At 41.7% G+C, this 16274-nt stretch overlaps 2 protein-coding genes across 4 annotated transcripts; both read right to left on the bottom strand.

The window, feature by feature from the left end:
- Positions 377-3920, bottom strand: LOC107605334. 2 transcript variants are annotated; one of them, XM_016307186.2, is made up of 2 exons: positions 3765-3920; positions 377-3537 (listed from the first exon to the last, which is right to left on the bottom strand). In XM_016307186.2, the coding sequence occupies exon 2, from the start codon at positions 3479-3481 to the stop codon at positions 707-709; it is 2775 nt and encodes a 924-aa protein (XP_016162672.1). In that variant the 5' UTR covers positions 3482-3537; positions 3765-3920; the 3' UTR covers positions 377-706. The 2 variants fall into 2 exon arrangements, with proteins under 2 accessions (XP_016162672.1, XP_016162673.1); XM_016307187.2 differs by having other exon boundaries at positions 377-3532; positions 3765-3919.
- LOC107605335 lies at positions 4872-8415 on the bottom strand. 2 transcript variants are annotated; one of them, XM_016307188.2, is made up of 2 exons: positions 8260-8415; positions 4872-8032 (listed from the first exon to the last, which is right to left on the bottom strand). In XM_016307188.2, the coding sequence occupies exon 2, from the start codon at positions 7974-7976 to the stop codon at positions 5202-5204; it is 2775 nt and encodes a 924-aa protein (XP_016162674.1). In that variant the 5' UTR covers positions 7977-8032; positions 8260-8415; the 3' UTR covers positions 4872-5201. The 2 variants fall into 2 exon arrangements, with proteins under 2 accessions (XP_016162674.1, XP_016162675.1); XM_016307189.2 differs by having other exon boundaries at positions 4872-8027; positions 8260-8413.

Genomic DNA, 16274 nt, shown 5'->3' with positions numbered 1-16274 from the left:
ATTTTATTAAAAGCTTGAGTGATTTTTTTTCTCCACGCATATTAAGGACTAAATCATGCAGATCAAATTTTCATTTAAAGGTTTATATAATTCATACTTTTAACAAACATTTTAGTTAATTTTTTTTAAAAAGAAGTGTACAACTAACTTTTTTTGTCAGACTACATAACAAAATAGAAAATAGTTGAGTGGCATACAGTTTCCAATAATATAACTGCTTCTCTGATATTATATATAACCCAATCGACATAATAGAAGAAACAATAAAAATAAAAGGATAAAAGGGCTTGCCTATATATGGCAAGGCCAAACGAGAAATGAAAACTACATATTTCTACAAATATGTTCCACGTCTCTTTGTCTAGTCAACTGCCAATGCATCAAAAAATAAAAATGATACCATAAAAGGAATCAATTGTTTCTTCACACACGAGTGAGAGTCAGGTTAAAAGAAATGATCCTTTAAAAGCTGTTTTCATCACTATGATAACAGACACGATGATCTAAAAGGCTTTTTGGTTTATACAGACTATGCATACAACATATTACATACTCTATGCAAGAAAATGAAAAAATTTTCCTCTGAAATAAATCTAAGCACAAAAACGAAACAAACAGAAACCTCTAAAGAAAACAACAAATCTTAAACCTAAGCTGATTATTAGCTACATATGTATCACTTTACCAATATTCCATGTATTACGATCTATGATGATGATGAGTCAACCATTTTGTTCACGTCCTCCAAAAGCTCTTTAATCCCGCTCTTCAATTTTGTCTCCATAGCTTGTGATTTCCCATTTGATGCTTCAAGTATCGAAGACAGATACTCGAGCTTCTGCTTTATGTGGTTCAATTGGGATGCTTCCTTCTTCGGGGACAACGAATCAGATGGCTTGGTTGGAGTCTTATCTTTCTCCTTAACCTGAGATGCTTTGGACTTTGATTTTTCGCCCTTTTTCGCAGACTTGGATTCAGCAGAAAGGTAACTGAGCTTGAATCTGACTTTGGAAGATCCGAAAGGGCTTGCACTTTGCGAATGGTTCAAGGCTATTTTGGCATCAGAAGCTTTCAGAAAAGACACTTGAGCAGAGTAATTACTAGAGAATACAGTTGTTGCCGATTCGTTCAGCGCCCCGAACTTGCTATACAGTGTGATAAGGTCAGATTTTGAAGGCAGAGAGGATCCAGGCTCAAATGAGACCAAAAGTGCAACTGATGAAACATTTTCATCACTCCCTTTGACAGCCTTAGCTTCAGCAGCTTGCTTCTGATCTTCAGGTACTCCAGACATTGTTTCCTTCCTTCTTCGCTTTCTCGGCTCAGAAACGTCATTAGGTGATATCTGATTGGTTTGCTTTTCATCTTTCTTCAGCTTCCTAAGTTCAGATTCTGGGTTCTTTCTCTTCCTGCCACGTTGGTGCTTCTTGTATACCTTGTAGTAGGATCCTTCCTGATACAATGAGCTTCTAAAGACAGAAACAAAGTCCACAAAATTTTCAAGAGAACTGATTTCCCCAGGTACTAATGGATTTATAGCTGCATGGCGAACTTTGGATAAAACTTCCACTGCAGGAGTCTCTACTTTTGCTGGATCAATAACCTTGTTATTGTCTTCTGATGTTTGGTAGTTTGAACTTTCAGGGGACTTATGAACTGCCTCACCGTTAAATTTTGGAGGTTCAGGGGACTTATGAAACTGGTTGCCTGCTCTGGGCATTGCTTCAGAAACATGAGCTTTGTCAGAATCATTATGGGATTCTTTATCTAAGTCTTCCTTCCTCTGCCCTTTGGCTGGAGCAGTGAAGGGAGGGGACAAGTACTTGCTTTTCTTCCTTTCTCTTGACAAAGAACCCTTCTCATTTTGTTCTTTGGGATTCCCTTCTTTAGGCTTCTTTTTCCTCCCACTTCTATTGTTTTCATTCCCAAAAGCTTCTTTCTTCTCCTTCAACTGTGATGGTGTGCCCTTATCTCTTTTTACCTTGCCAATACTGACATCATTTGCAGCATTTGTCAAATTTCTATCAGTGCTCGGGAGTGATTCTTTCCTCTTCTGCAATGGTTTAGAAGCCACTGCATCCTCACTGCTTTTCCTCTTACTTTTAACCTTCATTTTTTCCATTGTACCTTCCTCCTTGCTTTTGGTACTAACAACTTCGTTTTCCCTCAAAATTTCAGCAATGCTTTTCTGTTTAATCCTATGAGTCGACCTATGTCCTGAAATCTCATGAGAGTAACTCAGTTCACGAGACTCTGGGTTCGTTGGCACAGTAGAGTAGTCGTCTTCGGATGGCCCTTGGACATGTGCTTCCACTCCACCCTGAATGTTACCTACATCTACTCTTTCATCCATTGAACTATCTTCAAGCCCAGGAACTGGCAGGGGTTCTTCATACTTAGGTAACTTATAACCTCCTCTTGCTAGATGAAAGGCTGAAAGCCGAGCCTTCAAGATTTCCAGGTCCAGCGTATTAGTAACGGCAATAATTTCCGCAATTTGTTTTACTCGAGAAAGTAACTCTGCTGGGTTAATCAGAAAATCCAAAAATCTCTCTACACCATTTCCAGGCACAAGAACTCCTTCCTTGATTCCAGCATTCTTAGCCAATGGCAGAGCAAAGTCAGACCTAGTTTCCTCCGAAGCACATGGACAACAATTTGTTTTGATCTCTACCAGCCTCCCCACTTCATTTACAGCTTCCTGCACAGCATTGACAAAAGACCTTGAGCTACTCTGCTTCACCATATCCTGAAAGTTCTCCCGAAACAACTTCAATTGAGAAGGATGGCACCAAGCAAAGGTTCCGTCCCCAAAGTAGGCCACAAGGAGTCTGTTCTTCTGTCTTAACTTCAAAGCAAAATCCGATGCATCTGAAGGGTCATAAATTTGGCCAGGCCACCAAGGATGACTCTTAATTTTACCCCAAACAAAATCACCAACAGAAAACCCATGTCCTTCTTCACCCAAATCTTCCACATCCAAGTCCCTATTCTCACTTGTCTCAGTAACCGGAACATCTTTACTCACAATTTTTCCAAATTGATCACCTTCTTCTTCACTTCTCTTCCAATATTTTCTTCCTCTTTCCATTCCAACACCAAAAGAACCACCACTTCCATAGTTCAACTTCTCAGAATCTCCACTATCACTTCCAAAGGAATACGTCAACCGTCTCCCACTTCCTTTCATTTTCAACAAAGAGGAGACCCCATTCATCTCCGAATCAGCCAAACCTTGACAACCATCTTCCACTTCTCTCCCAACAGAGCCACACCTAACCCTGTTCTTAACCAATTCAACACCACCTCCACCACCATCATCATCATCACCTTGGCTTCCATGACTTGAAAAACCTACTCCGTTTTCTATTGCTCCTCCTTTCAGAGCACAAAGAGCTTCTCTGAGCTCATTCTTGTCATTTTCTGGCGAAGGAGATGAACACCCAGCTGGGTTTTTCGATGGTGTCTCTACCGTGCCCATCAAAGAAATTATATATTGTTCTCTTTTGATGGGTAAAATACTAAAATCAACCTATCCTGCGAGAACAGGAAAGAAAATCAACACATTCTAGGGTTTTGGTTGCAAGAAATGGAATTATGGAGAAGAAAAAAATATTACTCACTACTAATTACGGGAAAAAGAAAAAAGAAGAAAAAGAAATACTAGCCCCAAAAATGTAATAAAATAATTTTAAATATATGCACTAAACAAGAATCAAATATCAATGAACATAAGCATAACAGAGGAAATAAAATAAGTATACCTGAAGAACAAAAGTTAGGGTTGCAAAGAAGATTATTATGACTTGTGCCAATTCTCAAATCGAAACCATTGACTTTATAATCTGATCAGAGAGGCATAGGAGATGGATGAGGAATGTGATTCTTGGACAAGATAAAATTTTTAACTTTTTATATGATTAATTAATTAATAGTTGTTATTATTTATATTTATTAACAATAAAAACAGAAGATGAAGTCAAAGTCACAGTCAAGTTTATCAAACTGTGAGAGATGTAGCAAATTCTCGAATATAAAGTTGTTTATCTCGTGAACTAACGAGATAATGGGGAGAACTTTGAGTTTCTCTTGGAAGTTGGAACTGTCGTCACGGTTGCGGCTAAGCGGTGGAGAAGGTCGAATAATTTTCATCTCACCTTTAATTCGTCTGTTTTTTTCTACAACCATTAGTGACTTGATTTAGGAGTCGTCATTTCTTTTTCGTCCCTAACCCGAAGGAGCAGGGTAGCACACGAAGTCACTATCACGTGACTAGGTTTTTTACATAGTTTTTTCTTTTTTTTTTTTCTTTTAAACATGGTAAAGTATTTAATTTTTGAGTAACTTAAAAAATTTTACAAAAAAGTTCCCAAAATTAGTAATATTATTAAGACTTTAAGAGATAAAAATGACAAAAACATATTCTAAAAAGTATTGTGATATGGATGTGGATATCCATTCAATTAATGATATGTAACTTTGATTCATTATATGAGCGGCTGTATTTTTTTACGATAGAATGAAAAGCTCTCAAGTTAAACTAAACTTAAATGAAGTTGAAAAACCCAAAAACAAAAAAAAGACCAAAAATACCTCACCGATCCGTAGTCCATACTCCATACGTCGTATCACAAGGGTATGACACCACACAAAGGTACACTAGTACACTACCACAGTGGCATACCTTTATAAAGTTTCCAATAATATAACTGCTTCTCTGATATTATATATAACCCAATCGACATAATAGAAGAAACAATAAAAATAAAAGGGATGTTCAACTTGCCTATATATGGCAAGGCCAAACGAGAAATGAAAACTACATATTTCTACAAATATGTTCCACGTCTCTTTGTCTAGTCAACTGCCAATGCATCAAAAAATAAAAATGATACCATAAAAGGAATCAATTGTTTCTTCACACACGAGTGAGAGTCAGGTTAAAAGAAATGATCCTTTAAAAGCTGTTTTCATCACTATGATAACAGACACGATGATCTAAAAGGCTTTTTGGTTTATACAGACTATGCATACAACATATTACATACTCTACACAAGAAAATGAAAAAATTTTCCTCTGAAATAAATCTAAGCACAAAAACGAAACAAACAGAAACCTCTAAAGAAAACAACAAATCTTAAACCTAAGCTGATTATTAGCTACATATGTATCACTTTACCAATATTCCATGTATTACGATCTATGATGATGATGAGTCAACCATTTTGTTCACGTCCTCCAAAAGCTCTTTAATCCCGCTCTTCAATTTTGTCTCCATAGCTTGTGATTTCCCATTTGATGCTTCAAGTATCGAAGACAGATACTCGAGCTTCTGCTTTATGTGGTTCAATTGGGATGCTTCCTTCTTCGGGGACAACGAATCAGATGGCTTGGTTGGAGTCTTATCTTTCTCCTTAACCTGAGATGCTTTGGACTTTGATTTTTCGCCCTTTTTCGCAGACTTGGATTCAGCAGAAAGGTAACTGAGCTTGAATCTGACTTTGGAAGATCCGAAAGGGCTTGCACTTTGCGAATGGTTCAAGGCTATTTTGGCATCAGAAGCTTTCAGAAAAGACACTTGAGCAGAGTAATTACTAGAGAATACAGTTGTTGCCGATTCGTTCAGCGCCCCGAACTTGCTATACAGTGTGATAAGGTCAGATTTTGAAGGCAGAGAGGATCCAGGCTCAAATGAGACCAAAAGTGCAACTGATGAAACATTTTCATCACTCCCTTTGACAGCCTTAGCTTCAGCAGCTTGCTTCTGATCTTCAGGTACTCCAGACATTGTTTCCTTCCTTCTTCGCTTTCTCGGCTCAGAAACGTCATTAGGTGATATCTGATTGGTTTGCTTTTCATCTTTCTTCAGCTTCCTAAGTTCAGATTCTGGGTTCTTTCTCTTCCTGCCACGTTGGTGCTTCTTGTATACCTTGTAGTAGGATCCTTCCTGATACAATGAGCTTCTAAAGACAGAAACAAAGTCCACAAAATTTTCAAGAGAACTGATTTCCCCAGGTACTAATGGATTTATAGCTGCATGGCGAACTTTGGATAAAACTTCCACTGCAGGAGTCTCTACTTTTGCTGGATCAATAACCTTGTTATTGTCTTCTGATGTTTGGTAGTTTGAACTTTCAGGGGACTTATGAACTGCCTCACCGTTAAATTTTGGAGGTTCAGGGGACTTATGAAACTGGTTGCCTGCTCTGGGCATTGCTTCAGAAACATGAGCTTTGTCAGAATCATTATGGGATTCTTTATCTAAGTCTTCCTTCCTCTGCCCTTTGGCTGGAGCAGTGAAGGGAGGGGACAAGTACTTGCTTTTCTTCCTTTCTCTTGACAAAGAACCCTTCTCATTTTGTTCTTTGGGATTCCCTTCTTTAGGCTTCTTTTTCCTCCCACTTCTATTGTTTTCATTCCCAAAAGCTTCTTTCTTCTCCTTCAACTGTGATGGTGTGCCCTTATCTCTTTTTACCTTGCCAATACTGACATCATTTGCAGCATTTGTCAAATTTCTATCAGTGCTCGGGAGTGATTCTTTCCTCTTCTGCAATGGTTTAGAAGCCACTGCATCCTCACTGCTTTTCCTCTTACTTTTAACCTTCATTTTTTCCATTGTACCTTCCTCCTTGCTTTTGGTACTAACAACTTCGTTTTCCCTCAAAATTTCAGCAATGCTTTTCTGTTTAATCCTATGAGTCGACCTATGTCCTGAAATCTCATGAGAGTAACTCAGTTCACGAGACTCTGGGTTCGTTGGCACAGTAGAGTAGTCGTCTTCGGATGGCCCTTGGACATGTGCTTCCACTCCACCCTGAATGTTACCTACATCTACTCTTTCATCCATTGAACTATCTTCAAGCCCAGGAACTGGCAGGGGTTCTTCATACTTAGGTAACTTATAACCTCCTCTTGCTAGATGAAAGGCTGAAAGCCGAGCCTTCAAGATTTCCAGGTCCAGCGTATTAGTAACGGCAATAATTTCCGCAATTTGTTTTACTCGAGAAAGTAACTCTGCTGGGTTAATCAGAAAATCCAAAAATCTCTCTACACCATTTCCAGGCACAAGAACTCCTTCCTTGATTCCAGCATTCTTAGCCAATGGCAGAGCAAAGTCAGACCTAGTTTCCTCCGAAGCACATGGACAACAATTTGTTTTGATCTCTACCAGCCTCCCCACTTCATTTACAGCTTCCTGCACAGCATTGACAAAAGACCTTGAGCTACTCTGCTTCACCATATCCTGAAAGTTCTCCCGAAACAACTTCAATTGAGAAGGATGGCACCAAGCAAAGGTTCCGTCCCCAAAGTAGGCCACAAGGAGTCTGTTCTTCTGTCTTAACTTCAAAGCAAAATCCGATGCATCTGAAGGGTCATAAATTTGGCCAGGCCACCAAGGATGACTCTTAATTTTACCCCAAACAAAATCACCAACAGAAAACCCATGTCCTTCTTCACCCAAATCTTCCACATCCAAGTCCCTATTCTCACTTGTCTCAGTAACCGGAACATCTTTACTCACAATTTTTCCAAATTGATCACCTTCTTCTTCACTTCTCTTCCAATATTTTCTTCCTCTTTCCATTCCAACACCAAAAGAACCACCACTTCCATAGTTCAACTTCTCAGAATCTCCACTATCACTTCCAAAGGAATACGTCAACCGTCTCCCACTTCCTTTCATTTTCAACAAAGAGGAGACCCCATTCATCTCCGAATCAGCCAAACCTTGACAACCATCTTCCACTTCTCTCCCAACAGAGCCACACCTAACCCTGTTCTTAACCAATTCAACACCACCTCCACCACCATCATCATCATCACCTTGGCTTCCATGACTTGAAAAACCTACTCCGTTTTCTATTGCTCCTCCTTTCAGAGCACAAAGAGCTTCTCTGAGCTCATTCTTGTCATTTTCTGGCGAAGGAGATGAACACCCAGCTGGGTTTTTCGATGGTGTCTCTACCGTGCCCATCAAAGAAATTATATATTGTTCTCTTTTGATGGGTAAAATACTAAAATCAACCTATCCTGCGAGAACAGGAAAGAAAATCAACACATTCTAGGGTTTTGGTTGCAAGAAATGGAATTATGGAGAAGAAAAAAATATTACTCACTACTAATTACGGGAAAAAGAAAAAAGAAGAAAAAGAAATACTAGCCCCAAAAATGTAATAAAATAATTTTAAATATATGCACTAAACAAGAATCAAATATCAATGAACATAAGCATAACAGAGGAAATAAAATAAGTATACCTGAAGAACAAAAGTTAGGGTTGCAAAGAAGATTATTATGACTTGTGCCAATTCTCAAATCGAAACCATTGACTTTATAATCTGATCAGAGAGGCATAGGAGATGGATGAGGAATGTGATTCTTGGACAAGATAAAATTTTTAACTTTTTATATGATTAATTAATTAATAGTTGTTATTATTTATATTTATTAACAATAAAAACAGAAGATGAAGTCAAAGTCACAGTCAAGTTTATCAAACTGTGAGAGATGTAGCAAATTCTCGAATATAAAGTTGTTTATCTCGTGAACTAACGAGATAATGGGGAGAACTTTGAGTTTCTCTTGGAAGTTGGAACTGTCGTCACGGTTGCGGCTAAGCGGTGGAGAAGGTCGAATAATTTTCATCTCACCTTTAATTCGTCTGTTTTTTTCTACAACCATTAGTGACTTGATTTAGGAGTCGTCATTTCTTTTTCGTCCCTAACCCGAAGGAGCAGGGTAGCACACGAAGTCACTATCACGTGACTAGGTTTTTTACATAGTTTTTTCTTTTTTTTTTTTCTTTTAAACATGGTAAAGTATTTAATTTTTGAGTAACTTAAAAAATTTTACAAAAAAGTTCCCAAAATTAGTAATATTATTAAGACTTTAAGAGATAAAAATGACAAAAACATATTCTAAAAAGTATTGTGATATGGATGTGGATATCCATTCAATTAATGATATGTAACTTTGATTCATTATATGAGCGGCTGTATTTTTTTACGATAGAATGAAAAGCTCTCAAGTTAAACTAAACTTAAATGAAGTTGAAAAAATAAACATTGTGTGTGTATAAATAGTGGGGAGGTCTTAAACAATACATGTATAAGTGTGCAACAAAATACTCTTCTCTTTCATATATATAATAACTTTCTCTCTTTTCTCTATCTCTTTGTGAGTATAAGCTGCAACATATATAATATTAGTAAAAATATATAAATCACTTTTATTATAGTGAGATAATAGTATTGGTAAACATTAATATTATGGTCTTCTATTTATACCTTTTTATTTTATATTTTTTTCTTATTTATTTATTTTACAATACGTTATCAGCACGAGATTCTGATCAAATTTTAAGAAGATTCAGATAATAAATTTTCATTATATCAAATCTCTCTCATCTTGAATTTAATGCTCTTGATATATTTGGAACAAGTATTTATCATGGATACTAGATGTTGAAATCCATCTTGATTCAATGGATCTAAGAAATACCATTAAGGCTGAAAATAATACATCCCAAAGGATAAAGGCAAACCATTATCTTCCTTTGTGGTCATCTTGACAAAAAATTGAAAAATGAATATCTTACACTAAAAGATCCTGCAAATATGTGGAAAAACCTTGAAAAAAGGTATAATCATCAAAAGAAGTGATACTTCCTCAAACCCGATATGAGTGGACGCACTTACGTCTACAGGATTTTAAATCCGTAAATGAATACGATTCAATAATGTTCCAAATTACCTCACGAATAAAATTATCTGGGAAAAAGATAACTGATAATGACATGTTAGAGAAAAATTTTCCGACCTTTCATGCCTCGACTATGCTCCTGTAGCAGCAGTATCGAGAAAAAGAATTTAAAAAATATTCTAAGTCAATTTCTTGTCTTCTTGTTGTTAAGCGTAACAATGAATTGCTTTTAAAAAAATCATGAAGCGCGCCCAGCTGGCGCTGCTCTATTTCCTAAAACAAATGTGGCAAATTATAACTCCAGAAGAGGTAAATTGCAAGGTTTTGGTAACAAGAAAAATTATTGAAGGAAGAAAAATTATTGTTATGGCCTGGCCCAAACCCCCTACGGTTCGGCCCGACCCGAGCGCCATCCGACCCGGACACGCGTCCCGCGACCAACCCGGACACGCGTCCCGGACAGTTCACGCATGGCTGTGAGGTAAAGTCCCTAAGAACGTGGGCCTGCCCTCATTGGGCCCACCTCTGACAGTATATAAGGGGAAGATTTACTCTTCCCCCAAGGTACCTAACATATCACATCACCCCTTTTCGCCTGCACATTACTGACAAGAGCGTCAACCCGGACCCGGACAGTTCACGCATGGCTGTGAGGTAAAGTCCCTAAGAACGTGGGCCTGCCCTCATTGGGCCCACCTCTGACAGTATACAGTATATAAATTTACTCTTCCCCCAAGGTACCTAACATATCACGGAGATGTTGGAGCTCTTCTAACTCTTTTTTTTATTTTATCATTCTTGGGATGTGTCCAAAGTTCTCCTTGCCCCATTCCTCTAAAGTTCTGCTGCAATTTGTTATTTTCTCTTCCATTGACTGGCTGTCTAGGATCCAGGTTCTCTTAACAACCTCTGTGCAACCTTCATTTCCCAACCAAACTTCTTCAAATCTGAAAATATACTCTCTCCTTTTTCTTTCTATCTTTCCATACATGTCCGCCAAAATAGGGCAGTGATCAGACCTATACTATTGGAGGTATTGTACAATTGCGTGGGAAAAAATTTTCTTCTAGTCTATATTTGTAATTGCTCTGTCCAGCCTCTCTTGTACATTTGAATCCCCTCCTTGATTGTTTGACCAAGTGAAAGCATGACCTACAAACCCAAGAGCTAAAAGTTCATTAATTTGTAGTGCTTCTTGAAAACCTCTAGTTTGTGTGTATGTGACTGGTAATCCTCCATGCTTGTCTCCTTGTTGTAAAACTTGGTTGAAGTCTCCAAAAATCATCCATGGCATGTTGTAGGCATGACTGAGTGAGTTAAAAAGCTCCCAGGATTTGTGTTTGTTTGCAGCTTCTGGACATCCATAAAAACCTATGGCTCTCCATTTGTAATTGTTCTCCTTTGTGTTGATTATCATATCTATGTGGTTTTGTGACATAGATGCAATCTTCACTGATATTATATTTCCTTATAACACTGTAAGCCCGCCTGATCTACTTCTTCCTCCTCCTTTATAGTCCACTCCTATCACATTTTCAAGTCCTCCTCTTCTTCTTAATTTACTAATCTTATTATCTTTTTTCCTTGTCTCCATTAAAAAGACAAGGTCGAAAACTTTTGTCTCAAGAGCTTATTTAACGCTCTAACTGTCCATGGGTTCCCAATCCCACGGCAGTTCCAACTTATCAGCCTCATTGGTTTTGGCAGGGCTGTGTGACAGCCTCTGCCGCTTTTAGTGTGGTGTATTATTTCTTTGTTAGAGCTCCTCCATCTTTAATCTCCATTGCTATTGCTTCTTCTGCCTTCCTTTTTCCTTGAAATACTTCCCCCTTCATGGTTCTTTCTTCTTTTGTTTCTGTTTCTCTAGCTCTTCTCTTCCATTTCCTTTTACTATGTCCACTTTTTTGCACCTTTTGTCTTTTCTTTCTCGGTCTCTGGTTTTTCTTTTGTTTCTTCCATTCCTAATTTGCTTGTGTTTATTACTGTGATCAGGTTATTATGTTCTTTTGTATTTTCTATTTGATATGGATTGCTGTCTTTCCTTTCTATCTCTATCACCTTCTCTTCACATCCTCTTTTGTTTTCCTTTTTCCTTTCCTCTGTTGTAGGCTGATTGTCGTCTTTCTCCTTTTCTAGTCTTCTTGTCTCCGAGACTGTTAGTTTTTCTAGCTTTTCCAGTAATTTCTCTGTATTCCCCCTACCCTCTCCTTTTCTTCTTTGTGGATCACTTGTTCTCCCGTCTTTGCTGTTTTCTTTTGTCCCCTTTTCTTCGATCTTCATTCCCACCACATCTGCTCTTAGCCATGCTCCAGTTCTTTTGATTTGCTTTGGCTACCACCTTCTTGCTCCTCTGCCTTTTCACAGATTCCTTCATCGTGCCCTATCATCCTGCAGAAATAACAAAAAGTTGGGAGCTTCTCATACTTAAAGTCCACCCAAGTTATTCCATCGATTTTGCAGCCTATGTTTGTTCCCATCTTAACTGGTTGGTCAATCTTCATTCTTATTTTTGCCTTGATAAATTTTTTTTTACCATTTTCTCCTTCAAAAAGATTGTACTCCATTACTTCCCCAACCACAGCGGCCAGCTGCCTCCCTAGTTTGACTGTTTTATAGTACTCCAATAAATTCTTGATCTGAACTTTTACCTCTGCTGTTAAACTCCATGTTTGTTGGATCTATGTTCCTTTCCCATTTCTTCAGCATACGCCATGAGTTTCTAAAGATTCATGGACTCCCTTTAAATACCTTTTTCATGTCTGCTTCCTTTTTAAAGAAAAACTGAAATAACTTACTTTGTATTTCTTTCATTTGAAAACTCTCTAGTTTCCTCCCTATGTTCAACATTGCACTTTGAACCTAGCTTTGGTTGATGGGTTTATCCGTTATTAACTTTCTAATAATGCTCTACTCGCATATTTGTAGTCCTTCTTCAATATCTCCTTCATCATTGTTACGGCCTGGCCCAAACAGCATACGGGCCGACCCGACCCGTGGACCACCCGACCCGAACGGTCGGGTTTGAACTGTTCAACCTCTCACCCGGATACGCGTCTCTGACAGCTCCGCTACAGCTGTGTGAAGGAAGCTTCGAGGAAGGTGGGTCTGCCCTTGTGGGACCCACCTCTGACATGGTATATATGGGGAGGGTCCTACCCCTCCCCAAAGGTGCGTCACACATCATTCTCCCATTTTTTGCCTGCACACTTGACTGACTAGAGCGTCGGAGTATCTTTGCAGGTGGCACCCCCCTTTTTTACACGAAGTACTCGGGATCTCGCACACCCCTGGCCGGTAGTCCACAACCTGACGAGCCCCTACCATCTCCGAGGATTTCAACCCGAACCGTCCGGTAACCGACCTACCGAACATTGGCGCCATCTGTGGGGACTTGTCCATGGACTTCGTGCTAGTCCAAACTGGGACAGGCTGCGAGGCCGTACCTGGAGGCGACGCCGCCGGGACGGAAACCCGACAACATCCAAGGTCGCCCCCGAGGGACGCAACCCAATCACATGAGGGACGCCCCTTCGGGGGACCGGAGACAACCACGCCAGAATAATGCAAGAGTTACGCCACAGAATACAAGACCTAGAACGCCGGTTAGCAGATAGGGAACGCGACCAACGCACCCCAGAGCAGAGTCACTCCCGCTCTCGCTCCAGGAGTCGCTCCAGACGCACGCCTACCCCCCAAGCTGAGTCCGAAAGCACCGAGGGGAGACGGCGCGCGAGAAGATGTCGTGACCCCGTCATCTACGCCACACGTGAGAGGCGGCATACCGCGAACCGCGAGGATGAGGACACTCGTCGGGAGAGCTACGAAGGAAGAACGACGGGAACCCGAGGACCCGTAATAATGGGAGCGACCCCTTTCCACCGCCATACTCGAGGTCCGGCTACCAAAGCACTTTGACAAGCCAACGGACATGAGGTACGATGGAACGCAAGACCCACTGGAACACCTTACGGCCTTCGAGGCCAGGATGAACCTAGAAGGAGTGGGAGACGAGGTGAGGTGCCGCGCTTTTCCGGTCACCCTAGCAGGACCTGCAATACGGTGGTTCAATAACCTCCCGCAGGGCTCGGTGACCCAATTCTCCGACATCAGCCACGCCTTCCTCGCTCAGTTCACGACCAGGATCGCCAAAGCCAAGCATCCGATCAATCTGCTGGGAGTGACCCAGAGAGCCGGAGAGCCGACCAGGAAGTACTTAGACCGTTTCAACGACGAATGCTTAGAAATCGACGGATTGACGGACTCCGTGGCAAGCTTGTGCTTGACAAACGGGCTCCTGAATGAGGATTTCAGAAAGCACCTCACCACAAAGCCAGTATGGACAATGCAGGAGATCCAATGCGTGGCTAAGGAGTATATTAACGACGAAGAAGTCAGCCGGGTCGTGGCTGCCAATAAACGGCAACCCCCCTACAACCAAACCCGACACTACGAGGGTGGAGAAAGACAAAAGGAACACGCCAGGGACGGCGGTCCAAGTAAGGCACCTAAGCCATTCCCCCGAGTCGGGAAGTTTACCAACTACACCCCCCTCACGGCACCAATCACGGAAGTTTACCAACAGATAGCCGAGAAGGGGATACTATCGAGACCCCGGCCTCTAAAGGACAGGACGGAGGAAAACAAAAATTTGTTGTTATGCGGCCTTTCGATGCTAGGTAGATATGTTAGGGGAGGGGTACCATTCCAGGGTAGGTTTTTAGGTGACTTGTGGGATATATGTAGCTTTGGCCATGCTCGATCTTAACTGTTGAGTAGGGTAAACATGGTTTCTGGGTTTTATCCGGGCTCCCGACCTCATAGACTAATGGAGTGGTACCACCACTGTAGGTATGCCTTGCGTCGTCGCCCGGACTTCTACCTCTGGTGCAAACTACGACCCCTACGCCTGGGTGACCTCAGACGTAAAGGACTCGCTTAACCAGATGAATCTGGAAGAGCTGACAGAATTCTGACAAGCCGGGTACCTATGTGGGGGGACAGACGAGGAGACCAACTACGAGACCTTCGTTCCTGCCCCCAACGAGCGGTTGTACGAGATCAACCTCCGTTCTCCCCGGGTCGCTGACTGGATCTGGTTTTACAAGGCCATGTTCACCCAGGTCGGCGTTCGCCTACCCTTCTCTGACTTTCAGATGTCGCTCCTCAATCGGATATCCGTGTCGCCGTCGCAGCTCCATCCGAACAGCTGGGCTTCTATCCGCTGTTTCGAGATGGTTTGTGAATATCTCGAGCTGCCGGCGTCAGTGGATGTCTTCCTCTTTTTCTTCAGTCTCACCAACCCCTCCAAACAAGGGAAGGCGAGAAAAGGTTTCCTTTCTTTCCGGTCTGCCCAAGGTCGGAGGATATTTGGTCTGTTTGAGGACTCTTACCATGGGTTCAAAGACAAATTCTTCAAAGCTCGCCCCGCTAAAGGTCGCCATCCCTTTTGGTTATCGTTAGAGGGGGAGCGCCTCATCCCAACTTATTGGAGTTTTGGGGCGGGGTCTAATTCTTTTATTAAGGTGACGTATAAAGGGATGTCCCCTGTAGATAAGAAAATAGCCGATGTGTTGTTTGCCCTTTTTGGGAAGAACCCCGTGAACCCCCATCTCCTCATGGGTGAACGGGAGGCCGCCAGGAGCTATATCCGTGAGTCGTTTTGTTTTGTGCTTGTACTGTTTATCATCGCTTGTTTTACTTGATCTAACGACTGATGTGTTTATCTGTTTGCTGCAGTGGAGATGTCTGCCTCAGTAACGGGGCTTGAAAATTTGATGAAGACCTTCTTCGAGGACAGTGATGAAGAGAAGGCCGAAGAGGAAGATGCCGGGAAGTCGGGGAGCCCTTCCGGGGAGAAGGAGCATCAGGCTGTGCCCTCTCCCCAGGATACCGGTATGTCGGAGAAGAACTCGGCAGGGGCGCAGGCTTCCCCCATTCCCGATGAGGTGGTCGTTGGTGGGCATTCGTCCTCTACCCATCAGGAAGATGATGATGTGGAACTTATCCACACCCCTAAGAAGCGGAGGGCGTCTGCCAGCCCGGAAGGGACTCTCACCATTATGGAAAGAAATTTTGATGCTACAAAGTTTATTGACTCCCAGCTGATCCCTGGGACGGAGGAGCATTTTCATGGAACCGACCTGGCTGGACAGGCGAGATGGATGTACCGTACTTTGCTCCGGGGGGCCGTGATAGCTCGAAAGGCTGAGTTCGAGTTGTCGGAAATGCAGGCTTTCCAGAGGAAACTTGAGTCCTCAGGCAAGGCGAACAATGACTTTAAGGTGCAAGTCGAGCTGCTCCAGAGTCAGTTGTCCGAGATGGGGGAGAAGCTCAAGGCTTCTGAGGAGAAGGCGTCATCTGCCGCAGAGAAATTGAAGGCTTCCGACGAGACGGTGGCCCGCTTAGCCGAGCGGGAAATGACCCTGGAGAGCCAGCTGAATGCCGCTCAGGGTCGGGTGGCGGTCTTGGAGAAGGAGCGTGACCAAGCCGTTTCGTTGGCTAAAGCCGCTAAAGTCGAGGTCGAGGAGCTCAAGAAGAAGCTTAAAGTGACCAAGGAGCAAGGGAAGAACGC

The sequence above is a fragment of the Arachis ipaensis genome, chromosome B06 (genome assembly GCF_000816755.2).
Source record: "Arachis ipaensis cultivar K30076 chromosome B06, Araip1.1, whole genome shotgun sequence".
Taxonomy (NCBI): Eukaryota; Viridiplantae; Streptophyta; class Magnoliopsida; order Fabales; family Fabaceae; genus Arachis; species Arachis ipaensis.
Note: the sequence above shows the minus strand (reverse complement) of the source record. Positions and strands in the feature narration are given on the sequence as shown.

Excerpts from the sequence above, each read along its gene's own strand:
- LOC107605334 (XM_016307186.2), bottom strand. The coding sequence starts at position 3,481 with ATGGGCACGGTAGAGACACCATCGAAAAACCCAGCTGGGTGTTCATCT.
- LOC107605335 (XM_016307188.2), bottom strand. The coding sequence starts at position 7,976 with ATGGGCACGGTAGAGACACCATCGAAAAACCCAGCTGGGTGTTCATCT.